This window comes from Lutjanus erythropterus, chromosome 15, assembly GCF_056507025.1.
Source record: "Lutjanus erythropterus isolate fLutEry1 chromosome 15, fLutEry1.hap2, whole genome shotgun sequence".
Classification (NCBI taxonomy): Eukaryota; Metazoa; Chordata; class Actinopteri; order Lutjaniformes; family Lutjanidae; genus Lutjanus; species Lutjanus erythropterus.
In genome coordinates this window covers 23278806-23294582 of record NC_139331.1, presented here as the reverse complement: position 1 = coordinate 23294582, position 15777 = coordinate 23278806, and the positions used below count along the sequence as shown (strand labels likewise).

Genomic DNA, 15777 nt, shown 5'->3' with positions numbered 1-15777 from the left:
ATGTGAACTGTTTATTCATTATTTTAGCTAGCTGTTGTCATTAGTCCATTTTTTAGTTAATGTAATTTTTTTTAAAACTCTTAACTGTTTACTCAGTTACCCGTTTTAAAATGTTTCTAACATAATTATTTTAACAGTGTATCTTTTCTCTGGACTAACTCGCTACTTAGCCTGGCAAGCTAACATCAATATCACCTCACCTTGAAATGGCGACCAAGATCTCTTTTTATTTTGTGGATCCACTCATGTTGAAGAGCCAGATCTTTCAGGAAGTGGAAGGTTTGCCTTTGATAAGATTTATTTCTCTTTGGAACACAGCAGTGAGGCAGCATTGCTGCAATGCAAAGCTACTTCTGTTCTCCACAGCCTCGTTTTGATTACTAGATGATGACGTAGGTGAATAATGCGATTTTTCTATGCATACTGTGGCCACTCATGGTACTGCAGCAAAAAATGTGTTTTCCCCATTAATCACCATTATAAATCAGACGTCTGTAAAACTAGTGACAGGACACATCAAACTGCAAACAATTATGATTCTTTCTATTATTAATTTTCTGTTGTATGGAGGATTTATATTATATACTTTCCTAGAGCTGAGAAAAGTGATTTAAAAATCTGTAACATCAGCACAATGTAAAGTCTATGCACAGAGTGGGAAAACTTTATTGGCACGTGCAGCCGGTGTGCAATTGTTTTTGAATTGAACGGACAGCATCTTCCTATAATAATAGATCCATGTTATGAAGGCCGTTGTCAGATAATAGGCCACAATGGCTCAGCAATCATGTCATTACACTGTCTAGTTGTTTTGACTTAATGTGTTATCATTCTTGGCAGTGGAAGGAAGGTATGATTTGCACTCCTGCCAGCTGTTTACCGCAGGGAATAAGCCTCTATACCCTAAAAAAAAACTATTTGAAATTCCAGTATCATATTACACAACATGTTCTCGCTTTCTCTTTACTCGTTCTCTCTCTTCGTGCCCACACAGGCACACTTTTAAAGCAGATAGCCCAAATGGAGCACTTGAAACAGATACGTCTGTTATTTGAGTTGACCTCCTAAAAGCCTGGTAAGAAATCCCAGCTCAGAGTTCCTACATTAGCAATGACTACAAATTAAAGACTTCCTACCATCTAAGTTTTAAAGCGTTCAATGTGTCTTGCTTTTTTTTTAATATAAATTTACTGGAGTGAAATCTCTGGTTTCCTTCAGTTTTTTTTTCTTAACCTTTCATCCTCTTTATTTCCCTTCATATTTTATCCCTCCTGTCCTCTCCTACCCTTTCCTCCTCCTCTTTCTCCTCCTGCTCTCCTGTTTGTATAATAACTGCATATGTGAACCCCCTTTAGTCCAGCTGTGTTGTGAGTCTTATAACAAGTCAGTATCAACTGTGTATCAGGTACATAAATCACGTGATTTATTTAATTAATCCAATCCTCCCAGAGATCTCACACTCCGCTTAGAATGCCTTGCTTACTGACCTCATGGAAAACTGCGGCCTGCCAAGGTTTCCTCTCATATCCCCTAAAAAGGAACCTAAGGAGTACTTTTGGAAATAGACCCTGATAGGGATTTTTTTTTCACAGTGAAAGCAAAACATAAGACTGGGATGGTCGGACACACACAGACACAGATTGGTGCTTTTGTTGGAGGATAAAGTGCTTCTGCAGATAACGTGTGAGTGTTGCAGGTGTGTTGCGTGATGCTGAGTTTTACTACAACGCAGGTATGTTGAGGGCGCTGGCGGCCGTGTCGCCGCTCTCTGATCTGGTCGCTTTGGTCTGCAGGCTTGTGATGCTTGGGTCTCAGCTGCGAGCTGGACGAGAGCACATGCTCCCAGGCCCGATTTGGAGCCCACACAGGGGTAACCGAGTTAAAGTGAACCCAGACAGACGCTTTGCCAATGCGCTGTCTCCTCTGGCGTTACATCAGATTGCTTGTGATGAATACATCCCACTTTCTCTGTGTGTGTTTCTGTCTCTCTCTTGTACTGGCTGGACAGGCTCAATGTTCGCTGTCAGAGCAAATAATGAAAGTTTGATTAGAGAGATTATTCTCACTATTTTACAGGCGGATGACAGCGAAAAATAGAATAATGCAGAAGATGACATAGCTGACATCAAAAACACTGAATATAATAAGTACATCCTTGCAAATAGTCTGATCCAAGTTGAAAAGCAAATATATACAGTTGTAGAAATAAGTCATATTTCTACTGCAGCTATTCACACTCAACAAAACTACACAAAAAATGAAATTCTAACTTTACAATCTGTAAAATTCTTATGCAAATGTTATATAAAGTAGAATGACGCATGAAAAAAGTAACTGAACACATTGAACACAGAAAAAGTACTAAACCACAACTTAGTTCTTCTAAATGTGCTAATTAGAATCAGCTGGCTTTGTGCATGTTGGTAAGTTAGAACTTCCAGTCTTTCAAAAAGTGTTACCCTCCTCTTAATAGAAGTAATTAAATCAGTTGTTATCAAACTGTCACGCAAGAAACGTCAAGACCTTTGCAACAACATTATGGTACAGGTTACGTATTTTTCAACTCCACAGTCATCCTTTTTCACCGTTTTGGCCATTATCAGCAAGTGGAAGGAACTCGTCACTCCACAGTGAACTAGGGTTGGGTACGGAACTCGGAACAGTCGGTATCACAGAGTAAAAACAAAAATAGAGGGAGAGAGCAAGCAGCAACTTGTTCAGTCACAGAGTGGAGTGAGTGAGTCAGGACAGTAGCGAACCAAAAGCCGTCCCACGTGTGGTTAAACTTTTCAAAACTCAACACAGGCAACACTCGCTACAGCATTAGTAATATGAAATGCAAAGCTCACGAGGTCAACGCTGCTAACTAAATACAAAATACGGTATATCTAAAGGCTCAAGAGTGCACCTTTTTCATAGCCTGGAAGGTAATTCCCCCACAACAGCTGCAGCTAACGTTAGCATGCCTGCAGCCAGCGTCTAAACAGTGTAACTAAACCCTTAATGAAAACAAAAACCTTAGGTAAGTGACGCATCGACAACTTAATCAACATCTTCAGGTGATTAATTATCATTGGATAAGTTGTTGAAGATAACTGGCTTTTTACTAGCTTGGCTGGCTTAGCATTTTACTAGCGTTAGCCAACGCTCAGCCACTGGCTGAAACTGAAACTCCTTACCAACATATTTTGTATGACACAGCAGCGTGTGAGATTTATTAGTGTGTCCAAAACCTTATTATGAAACCAATATTTGTAAATCGCAGTCTATCCATGGGGAAATATTACAGTATGAAGCACAGCGGTGCTAATGATAACAACATAACAGCAGGCAAGTCATTTGTGTTTCCTCGGCAACATATACAACAGCGTTGCCCCGGTAACTCATTGACAGGCTGCAGGTTGTAGAGACAGGATTCATATGGGAGAGGGAGGGATTTTGTTTTGTGTGTTGTATAAAATGCTCTAATTAAATAATCAACTATTCAAAATAAATAATGTTAAAGCTGACAAATTTGGCCTTATTTTTGACAGTTGAAATCATGGAAGGGAGGGGTTGCAGTTCAGCGGGCTGAGGATTGCAAAGCTGCTTTTTGCAGATGATGTGGTTCAGGTGGCATCATCGGTGTGTGACCTCTAACGCTCACTGAATGGGTTTGTGTCCGAGTGCGAAGCGGTTTGGATGATGAAGTCTGAGACCATGGTTCTCCGCAGGAAAAACTGCTGGATTGTCTACTCGCCACGTGAGGGAATTCAAGTATGTCAGGGTCTTGTTCTGGTCTTGTTTCCTCGCACCCTTTGAAAGAAGCAACATGTTGTGAATTCTTCATGTTATTACGGGGCAGAAGTCACTGACGATGTGCTCTCTGGTTCACATTGCTGGATTCTCTCTCTGTACTACAGAATTGAATTGTTTTGTTGATGTTAAGTGCAAGAACTCGTTTAAGTAATTACCCTGCTTGGAAATAAGCCTAGTCATTCCCTTATGTCGCTATCCCACAATTCCACAATGCCTTGTGAAGCAAATTACTCATGTTGCGTGTAAACTAGTAGTAAACTTTGTGCCACGTTGCATCACGTTCAGTTAGGGTAGAAGTACAGTAGATCGTGGGGTCAAGAAGGGATATAAGAGCACTGTTTGGATTGGTTTATTTTAACTACTATTTAAATATATTTTATGTCCACAATGTTCTCCTAACTGTAACCAAGCAGGGATTTAACCAAACCTTAACCACGGAAGTGACTGACCAGAAAATTAGAATTTTGAAAGGAGCTGTTTTGGAGTTGTATTCAATATATCAGGACAATTTAACTTGATTAACTGTAATAACATAAACCACATGTTGTTAGTCATCATCACACCTCTGCATCTGAGCACCACAAGGAAATAATTACAACAGAAAAAAAGGCTCTCTCTCTAATCCATAATTCACTGAAAACAAATGAAGCAACTACGCTTCTTTTTTTCCCCCTAGATTCATGTTTGCACTCACTGACTTTAAATATTGATATTTTCTTCCAATAAAACGTATTCCCAGAATTCTTTGCTTCCACAAAGATGGACATTACACAGCAGCTGTCAGCAAGGCCTCGCGGGTCAAAAGCCGGACGGAGTAATGGAGGAGGTGGGAGGGCCAGAGCTGTGTTTGAGTGCCTGAATAAACAATCGTGGGGTCGTCTGGAGTTTGAGGTGTCTGTGACTGAGAATTGATGGGGGTTTACGGGTCCACGTCTTAGACAGAGATAATTCGTGGGAAATACAGGATTGTGTAATGCAACATCTTTGGGTGTCATCCATGGAAATGCTTGATGCTTACAAGTGGACAAGAGTTACCGCTTGTCGGGTCGTGTAATGATATCTTTGGCCAGACGCAGCTGGAGATGAAAGCAAGCTGTGGAGAAGGCATGCTGGGAAGCAGAGCGGGCTGCTGCTCAAAGACAGCCTGTACCAAACAGATGACATGATCACTATTTATTTACACAGTCGTACAGAACATTCCCCGATCTGCGCAGCGTTTCAGGGATGGCGTAAACGCAGATAAGAGTGACGTCACGCTGGGATGGCTGCGCAGGCCACCTGTATAGTGAAGAACTAGGCCAGCCATATACGGCTGAATATTGTGATTGTGTGTTACACCTCTGAGCATTGCAAAAGGAATTTGTTTACTTACCGCCACAGCAATGCACACTGATATTCATGTCCTCTAAGTACAGCTGCAAATTATTACAAGTACTCCAGATACTGTGTGGTTCAACAGGACTTTTTTAGCTGACTGCTAATGTGAAGAAAAGTTTGTGCTTGTTTTTAAAATTTACTGGAATAGTTTATTTGAAGTGGATTTGCATGAAGTAGTTATCGATACCTGCAAAAGATGGAGATCGGCAAACCCCTAGTTTCGGGAAGCACCAGGACAAGCTGGGCAATGAGCTGCTGTGGACAGAGTCAGCAGCATAATGTGTTTTAACCCCCTAAAAAAAGATCAATATCAGTTTAAGTGTGCACTAGAATAGTTTCTCCACTTTAAATTGCCTTCAAATAACTTTTTGAAAAGCCAGATGCTATATGCTGAAGTAAAATTAATGATTTTCTCAAAGGGGTTTGGTTGGGCGAGGCACAGCAATATTTGGCTAATATAACAGCATTACATTGACAGGTCAGTCAACCCTGGTGACTCACCTTTAATTTAACCAGAATTTGTGTATTCTATATTTCTGTGTTCGGTGTTTTTGTTTTTCAAATATATTTAACATCAGTGCTTCTCTCTCAAGGTCATAATTTCCCCGTCCGTCCCCCCTCACCTTTGTGGTTTTAGTTTGATTTACTCACTTCAATCTCTTTAAACAGTGTCCTCATACTATATAACTGCCATAATCCAGATGAGAGAAGCTCTGAGTTGATCAGAATGTTGCCTTCTGGTATTACAATTCACTCACAGCAATAAGCTTTACAAGCAGCAAATGCTGTGTTACAACCGCAAACAGTTTGAACATAATTTACTTAAATGCTAGATAATTTGCGTTCGGTATGTTACAGGTTTAATGTTTCCCTCTGTTTGTTGTCCTCTTTGATTCTCTCTTTTTTTTTTTTTTTGTTAATACTGCTGTCTGGTTTTCTTATAATATAAGGGATCTGACAATGTTAGGATCCACATTAACTCCACACAACTATGCACATTAATTTTACAGTCAATTTGTGTGATACAGTTTGGAAGGCAAGTTAATCTATATATAGCATCATTTATACACATGGGAAAATTGTGTGGTGAGCATATAATTTAATTTTTGTTAAGGAAAAAAATAAACATACTGATTCCCCTTATTTTGGCCTTAGTTAGCTTTAAGGTCGGAAAAATGTTATTTCACACAGTCTCACAGTAGCATTAAACAGCTTTTTCCAGCTTTATGATGTTCAGTAAGTGACATGTACTGTATTCACACCAAAGACCTCCACGGTATTTCAGTGGCTGCACCATTAAATTAAATGCTCATCATTTCACCCTGATGTACTTGGTGACTTTGGAAATAAAAGTCCGCTTAAGTTATTTAGGTGTGAACAGTGTTTAGATGCACAGCATGAGTTTGCAATATGATAAAAGCAGAAGAATACAAGACTAATTTACACAAGAGTGACTGTTAAAAACAAATAAAAAACATTATAATGTGTCAGAAAGCTTCACATACAAGAAATAGTTTGTTATTTTCCCATCCTTTTTACGCCCAATTACAAACACTGTTAATTTTCCAAAAGTAATTAGCCACATGAGATGCGATCTTCTCATTATACCTGTGCAATTATGCAAAGACAGCAGTAATCCAGCAGGCTAGTGTTGTGTTTTCACCTCTCAGTCTGGAGTGAAACCCTGCACCGCACACACTGATGAGTGCACTATACAGCGTGGCACTGGCTCGTCTCCAGGGTGCAGAGATGTCTGAGGACATTATCAGTCACCAGTGAAGCCCAGAGAGCAACGCTGCCACCAGCACTTCTGTTACTGAAGCCACGTCCTGAAGTTTCCTCTGTGGAGACTTTCCGTCTTGTTACACACACTATATGTGTGTATAACACGCCATGTTTCATAACACGATTCATAACCCCAGTCCCACTGGTGCTGTGCACATACTGACACCTGAAAAGATCTATTTCACCTATATAATCTTTTGTTTGCATGTTGTAAACACGTGATTTGTTTTTTAGTCACAGATGGCTTCCAACCAGTTATTACAGTTTTGTATTTTTCATTCATTTTTAATTTTGTGTTGTTTTACTTGTAATTTTCAATTTAGTCAAGTTTACTTTAAGTACATATCTTGTTTGATTTAATTGTATTTTAGTTTTGACTTTAATCTAACATATAGTTTTAGTTTTTACATATAGTATGCTAATTTTTATTTCAGTTAACTAAAATGATTTTTCACACCTAATTTTTAACTTAGTTTCAGTTCACAATAATAATCTTGGTTCCAAGAGCTTTTCCTCTTTCTAAATTCCAGATAAATTAGCCCCTGATAAATGCACCTCCTCGTTGAGAGTCCTCCTGCCCCATTAGGTGAGGTGATGTGCTTGATGAATAGGTTGTGCTCCTCGTGTTGTTGGCGAGTACAAATTGTGCCTCGTAATCAATGAAAATTTAATTGAGTGACAGAGAACTGGAACCGTAACAGGCACATTATGCCTTTCTTTGATGTATTTTCAAAGCCTGTTTTTATCCCTACATAATTAATCAGTATAATGAAGACTTTGGATGCAGTGGGTGATGTTGGGTTTTAGAGGCAGGCACCACAGGGACGGGTCTGAATACACTGAGCTGCCGTCTTTGGACACAAACTAGCCATCACAGGACAAAGAGGTGAAAGTACAGCCAGCGCCGATGATAGCATTTGCATTGCTACATATGAGCATGTGTTGGAAGATAACAGACATTTAATTTAGAAGATCTGAGTGAGGGTTAAAGGGACAGTTTGGATTATGTGATGTGGGGTTGTGTGAGGTACTCGAGTCAGTAGAAGAAGAGAAGGGCACCGGCACTGAAGTTAAGCAATTAACTGCTGTGGATAGGCTCAGAGATTTCTTGACATTCAAAATGCTGTTGTACGAGCCAAATATCGTTCTCTCCAAACCAACCAAACTCCATAGGTGGAATCAGTCGAATTATCCCTTAAAACTCCATTGATTTCCCCAGTGGAGTTTGGTTAATTTGGAGAAAGTGATATCTGGCTTATATAACAGCAGTTTCCTGCCAGAAAAGGCTGTCTGACAGCAAACTTAAGTGGCAAAAATATACCAAATATAGTGTACATTTTAACTGATATTGATTTTTGTAGGTGAACCTTTGTTTTTTTCAAGGTGGCTAAAATATGTTTTGCTGCTGTCCCCGCACAGCCCACAGCAGTTTATCTAGTGCTCATCTTCCATGATAGTGTTCCTCTCTGCTTCTCCAAACCAGCATCTACTGTTGCTAATTCACTGACTATAAATACTTCATTCAGCTCCACTTAATAAAGCTGCGCGCCCATCTGCTAAAACGACTATGAGAGAGGATCCAAAATTATGAAACGCATTAGAGGGTAAATATGTTTGAAGTCTTGAAATTAAATCCCTAAATTACAGTCAGTGTTTTAGACCGCAAACATATCATGAGGGAATATTTCTCCTCTCTGTGAAATGATTATTAAATTAGGACTAGCCTGTTGCTAGAGGCTTGAGCTTAAATGATTGGCTGTAAATTGATTCTCTAATGAGAGGCAGCAGGGAGGAGGGAATTAGAGTTTAGAGTATGGTGCACCTGTGTTGTGCCGACATGTATAAACCTCCCCTGCTTGTTAGTTTTGCTAATAAGTCTTTTAAAGGCTCTTATCGCGTTTCGCTGTTCTGCAGATTTCATATTTTCTTTCTCATGATAATTACAGAAATTAGGTTATGAGACAATCGGCCCCGGGTGGCAGCAAAGTCTTTGATTCTCCTTTTATGCATTACAACAATCCCTACACAAATTGAGAAACTGAGCTAATTTTAGAGGGAATTACCGTTTCCTTAGGAAAAACCTGATATCCTGTAATTTCCCAGACGTCTCCTCCGTGTTTTTCCCCAAATATCCATGAAATATGTGTAAATATCTGCAGCCACACATGTGCAGTCTTAATGCTTTGGTATCAGACAGCCAGTGAAAGAGTCTGAGGTTTTTCACATGTCAATCAAACCTCTCTGGTACGTTGTTTTTTTCACCTTTCAGAGTGGTGATGCTGCACTTTTCCTCTGCCAGTGGCGATGACTGTAATCCATGTAAACAGAACGAGTGGTCCTGGTGGCTTTATCCCCTGCGTGCCAGGACAAGCCGTGGAGACGTCCTGTCTCATGATAACTTTAGTCACTGTTGTGGGGGGCAGGAGAGGAGAGAGGAGGAGGCGGGGTGGATGAGCTTGTCATGCGGGCCTCTCCGCTCCCTCACACGGCGGCGGGACTGCTGGCCTTGTCGCCTCCAGCTCCTGCGTCTGCGGTTGACGAGCGCCGCTGTCACTCCGGTCGTCCCCATGTCTCGATAAGCTGCTGCCTGCTGCTGACAGCTCCTGACAGGCCTGCAGCTCAGCCTGTGTGCTCACCTGAACACACTGTCCTGCTCTTTCTGTAGCCTAATGAATGGTTAATAATACTTACCTCATTATCTTTCAGGCATAAACTCTTGCATCATAAGGTGATGCTAGAGCTAATAAAACTACACAAGTACTACACAAATGAAACCTGAACACAATAATTTGCAAAATCTTTAAGCTACGTTCAACTGCATACAGTACAAAAACAAGATATTTAATGTTGAAACTGATTAATGTTGTTTTTTGTAAATATACACTCATTCTGAATTTGATGTGTGTAATATTTCCAAAAGGTTGTGACAGGGTCATGTGGTACATCACCTTTTCTTTTAACAACACTCAGTAAGTGTTTTGAAACTGAGGTCACTAACGGTTGAAGTTTTAAAAGTGAAATTCTTTCTCATTCTTTCTTGATATGTAACTTGAGATGCTCAGCAGTCTGGGCTCTCTGTTGTCGGATTTTGTGCTTCAGAGTCCACACATTTTCGGTGGGAGACAGGTCTGGACTGTAGGCAGGTCAGTCTAGTCCCTGAACTCTTTTACTACAAAGTCACACTATTGTAACATATGCAGAATGTGTCTTGACATTGTCTCACTGAAATAAACAGACGGGTCTCTGAAAAAGACACCTGGATGGCAGCATATGTTGCTCCAAAGCCTTAATGTACCTTTCAGCATTAATGGGGCCTTTACAGATGTGACAGTTACCCATGATGCCATGAGTACACCTCCATACCATCCTCCATTCCTCCTCCAAGACAGGACGTCCATGATTTCCAAAATCAATGTGACACTTTTCCATTTTGCCCAGAGATGTCAGCGGTGTTTGTCAGTGGCTTTCGCTTTGAACGGTGGAGATGCAGTTTCCTCTTGAATAACCGATCATGATACTGTCACCTGTTGTCGATTACCTCTTTACCAGTTGAATGTTCAAAACAGGTGTTTTGTGAGCATTCAACAACTTTCTCAGTCTTTTGTTGCCCTTGTTGCAACTTTTCTGAAACGTGTTGCAGGCATCAAATCCAGAATGAATTGTAGTTAGCTTGAAGTTTTGCATACTAAACAGTTGGCATGGTTACCTCGCCTATTGAATAAACAGTTGAAATAATTAGCTAAAATTATTGACTAAACAGTTGAAAACAATTTTCCTAATGTAAGCCAATGGATAAACAGTTGAAGCGAAAAGGTAAATACTTTTAGCTGTTTATAAAACTCCATAAACAATTGAAATGAAAGCTTAAGTAATGGATTGGAATGTCCTGTTTCTGCCACTCCAGGTTAAAGCCTAGATTGTTTGATTGTATGAAAAAAATAGTTGTAGCAATTAAACACAACTGATAGCGTTAAATATTACCCACTTCAAAATCAATTCAAATTAGGAACATAAATTGTTGTTAATGAAGGAACACTTAAGTTCATTTGACAGAGCTGTTTGGGAGCACACACAAAAAAAAAGGCTGAGAGGCACATCTACAAATACCAAGGTTATCTTTAAGGTTATCAATTGGCCAGAGAATCAGTCTCTCTCTTAAATGAATTCTACGAAATTGACTACCAATCAGTCATCTTTCTGTCATCAGAATATGGGATAAATGTCTTTGTGGGGACGAGACTAAGAATAGACGTTGCTGCTAAGAAGCGCAGTCTTTCTTTGCTTGGTGGACGGGTCAGGTTTTTCCTTTCACGAGGAGATACATCAGTTGTAATGGCTCTCATTTTGGCGGCACAACTGGGAAAGCTTTAAACAGATTTGGCACCAGACAGACAGATGGCTCGACCGCACGGATCAGTGTGACAATAAAACCAGAGCCCAAAGAATTAAATCAAGCCTGGGAGTAATTACATTCAAACTATTGGTCAACCTTTTCCATTTGCTGATCCCATTGTTATCAGGGACATCATCTCTCAGCTCCTGTGTGCAACGGGTCCACGTGTGGGGAATATATTTCAGGCGGTAATGATGTTTCATGTAAGGGCGTCATAGCGACAATAGGATGGAGAAGATGACGTTATGAGACAGAAGGTTGACACTTAACCTGAAATGTGCCGGAAGGAAGCTCAGATCCACCCTGAAATTCATGAGCTCTACAGTGTGAGTGCATGCAGAGTCAGTATGAGTCATGCCATATCTGAAATTGGCTGGTGGTGAGCACTCGATAGTATTCTCCACACACACAAGCACAAGTCACTGACAACACAGAATGTCTGCAGAGTAGACAGAGAGTATTTATAAATAAATATATGAAAAATTATTTTTAAAAAGTGTCATGGAGCTACTTATACCTTATATGAGGTACTTATCAGTGTATTACCTGTAAGTAGATGTGGTCACACCCCCAGTTTGGAGAAGCAGAGAGGAGAACAGAAGCTAAGCAATGTACTGCTGTGGACAGGGTCGGCAACAAGAGGTATTTGGTCACCTAAATAAATCAGTATCAGCTTGTGCACTATATACAGTGTACAATATATCAAGAATATTTTCAGACAGTCTTTTCTGGTGGGAAACTGCGATTTTATAAGCCAAATATTGCTTGCTCTCCAAGCCAACCAAACTCCGTTGGCAAAAACCTCACCGAACACAGGAGTTGCTGGTGTTGTTGTTTGACCCTGTTGAGTCACACATTAATATAAACAAACGTGCACACCAAGACAGTGTTAGACCAACAACTCCTGTGTTCTGCAAGGTAAAATTACTGTTTTTGCCAAAGGGGTCTGATTGTTGTGGAAAGAGCTGTCAGAAAAGGCTGTCCGACAACAAGGTAAAGCAGTGAAAATATTCAAAATATTAGGTACGTTCCTGGAGACTAAATTCCCTGTTCATTTAACAGAAATTTTATTTAGACTAGTCTACTAGCCTAAAAGTAAGAAAACACTCAGAAAACTGAACAGGTTATTAATTAATAAAAAATAAACACTGTCCAAAAAATAGTGTATTAAGCATCATTTGATGCCATTAGTCACATTCTTAAATAACTGAATTGTTTTATAAATACTGCTGAAATGTGTGGCACTAAGCGCAGTGTGTTAAGAACAGTGTACAACAGCTGACTATGATGATGATGTTATCCAGATGCTGACCTTCATATCTCTGCTGACTAGCAAGGGTGGCAATATTTAATTGTTTAGTTGACTAATTTCGCACATTCCTTGTAAATATAGTGTAAAAAAATCAAAATCAGTTTAAACTGATTTTGATTTTTTGTGTGTGTGTTGGTGGCTAAAATATATTTTGTTGCTGACCCTGTCCACACCAGTACTTCTGCAGCTTCTTCAAACCGGGCCAACCACCATCTACTGTAGGCAACACACCAACTTTGGATAAATACCTCATAAAACCCCACTTCAAATAATCCAAACTGCCCCTTTAACTCTGAGTTCTGTGGGGATATTTTTCTCATTCGTCTTTTTGGTCTGTGTCACTGTTCAGTGCACTCAGTGGAGCGCACACACAAACAACACTGCTGACTTTTTTTTTATTGTTCTACAGGGCTTTTGTAATCTGAAAATTCAAAGAGCTGCAGACCAGATAGTGATTTTATTACATAAACAACGTAAGCCCTAATATTTGCAATGCACCTTATACTGTCCTGTTTATTTGGTCTGGAAAAATGTAGAGGACTAATTAGGTGCAAATGTACTCATTAGTTGGAGCCACTCCACAGAGACCAATTGTCAATGAATTATTCAGGCTCTCTCGCCCATACACGACATCAATACTTGGCCATTCCCGCCACCACACTGCCGTGCATTCTCCTCCTCAATTGCATTCTGCTGCTGTGAAATGAAGAGTCTTTGAATTTATCAGAAGTGCTGCTCAAAGAATACAAATCATTTATATCTGTCTGCTCCAGGTTTGACTATCTTTCCCAGCAGCCTCCAGCCCTCTTTTCTCAGACCCCTGTCCTCCGCACTGTAGATTTAATTAGTTCTGCCCCAGTAACCGTGCTCCTTTCTCCGTCTCCCCCTCAGGATATGGCCATGCAGCCCCCAGCACAGATGGAGGGAAGGTGTTCTGCATGGTCTACGCCCTCCTGGGCATCCCTCTCACCTTGGTCATGTTCCAGAGCGTCGGTGAGCGGATCAACACCTTCGTCAGGTACTTGCTCCACCGCTTGAAGAAGTGCCTTGGCATGAGGCGCACAGAGGTCTCTATGGCCAACATGGTGATCATCGGCTTCATATCCTGCATGACTACGCTGTGCGTGGGGGCCCTGGCCTTCTCCCACTTCGAGGGATGGAGCTTCTTTCATGCTTTCTACTACTGCTTCATCACGCTCACCACCATCGGCTTCGGGGACTATGTGGCTCTGCAGAGTGAGCACGCTCTGCAGACCAAGCCGGACTACGTGGCCTTCAGCTTCATCTACATCCTGACGGGCCTGGCGGTGATCGGGGCCTTCCTCAACTTGGCAGTGCTGCGCTTCATGACCATGAACGCCGAGGACGAGAAGCGGGATGCCGAGCAGAGGGCTCTCCTCGCTCACAACGGTCAGGCCGGTGGACACCTCCGCTGCTCTGCAGACCCGGCCTCCACCTCCTCCACGCCGTCAGGGTGCGGCGGAGGAAATGCAGTCGGAGGCAGTGGGGGAGGGACAGCGAGCCGGGGCCTGCGAAACGTTTACGCCGAAGTGCTCCACTTCCAATCCATGTGCTCCTGCCTCTGGTACAAGAGCAGAGAGAAGCTGCAATACTCCATACCCATGATCATCCCACGTGACCTCTCCACCTCAGACACCTACATGGAGCAGGGAGAGGCGTTTTCCAACCCCCTGCACTCCAACGGCTGCGTGTGCAGCCTGCAGCGCCACTCCGGCATCAGCTCGGTGTCCACCGGTCTGCACAGCATCAACACCTACAGAAGACTCAATAAACGTAGGAGCTCCATCTGAGCCAGGAGGACTTCATGGGTCAGGGTCAAGTAAGGGAGAGTCCTTCTGCTGTGGACATCAGGGAGACACGACTCCAGTCCTAAAGAGACACAACCTCCTGATGTTTGCTTCTTTCTGGCACTGAAGAGCCTGGTACTGTAGCCTCCAGACTCCTGCCACATAGTTAACCTCCATTAGCAAAGCACAAACCATTTAGGACTAACATCGTCACTGATGTCACTGAGAAATGACGCTAATGGTTGTTTAAGGAACATTCATTACACAAACTCTGAAACTGTTGCTGTTAATGATAATGAAGACAGGGAAACAAAACACACGTGCAGCTCTCTGCACCTCTGAATTCTAATATTAAATATCATAATATTGAATTCAGCATTTTCTTTGTTCATAAGACAGAATTTCATGTTCTAATATGAAAAGGGACAAAGTACACTGTGAGATATGTTTTTAAGAGTGATTAACTGTATATAAAGCCCCGCTAAGAAATATTTTATTGAGTATTCTTCAATCCACTTTTTTCCAAAAAAGACTTTCCAAAAGGACTCTTTGGTTGTAAGTATCAAACTCACTTCAGTGAAATTAAAATCTGTATATATTTGGACACTTCACTAGAAGGAGTTACTGAGGGAAAACCTATTTTTTCAGCGGAAGTTTTCCAAAAAAAAATGTTCTTAGTGTCTTCTGTCCTGTGTGTCTGTAACTAAAGTTCAGGTTCAAGCCAAACTTTCTGGTCTGTTTAATCTTTTTTCCTTTGATGGGAAAACTCATTTAAATCACTGATTGTTTTGATCGAGAATGATTAATCAGGTTTGGCTTAAGGGTTAACTTTGGCATTTTTCAGTCTGGACCACTTTTTCCCATGTTGTGCTGATTTGCATTTCTTTTACCACTTTTAATGTGCTGAGTTGTGCCTAGTCGTGTCCAAGATGTCATTACAACCTGTTTCCAAGTGGGTTGTGGTGACGTCTCCATCGTGGACAACCTACCTTTCTCCCCCTCCAACAAGCATGTGTTGCGAGACTCAACTCATGTCTTTGCAGGAGAGCAGAGAGAAAAACGTTTCTGTTCAGCTCTCAGTACGTTTTTAGCTTCTAGCTAAATCTATGTGGTTGAAGTTTAGTTTTTCTCCTGAGTTGCTATTAGTACTTTCAGGTATCTGCTTTATTTTACTGTTTCATGTCTGGGAGTTGTGTTAAATTACTGCTGCTGAAAACCCAGCATTTCCTGGTATTGCTGCTTCATAATAAAAGCTTTTGAATAACAAAGTTACATGAGACTTTTATTGTGAAGAAATTGGGAAA

At 41.1% G+C, this 15777-nt stretch overlaps 1 protein-coding gene across 1 annotated transcript in view; it reads left to right on the top strand.

Moving 5' to 3' along the window:
- Positions 1-15299, top strand: part of kcnk3a (potassium channel, subfamily K, member 3a) — a 45877-nt gene extending 30578 nt beyond the window's left edge. Inside the window, exon 2 of the mRNA XM_084737264.1 lies at positions 13557-15299. Coding sequence (XP_084593390.1) covers positions 13557-14476 — 920 coding nt within the window. The 3' untranslated portion in view covers positions 14477-15299. The remainder of the gene's footprint in view (positions 1-13556) is intronic.
- Positions 15300-15777: the final 478 nt, after the last annotated feature.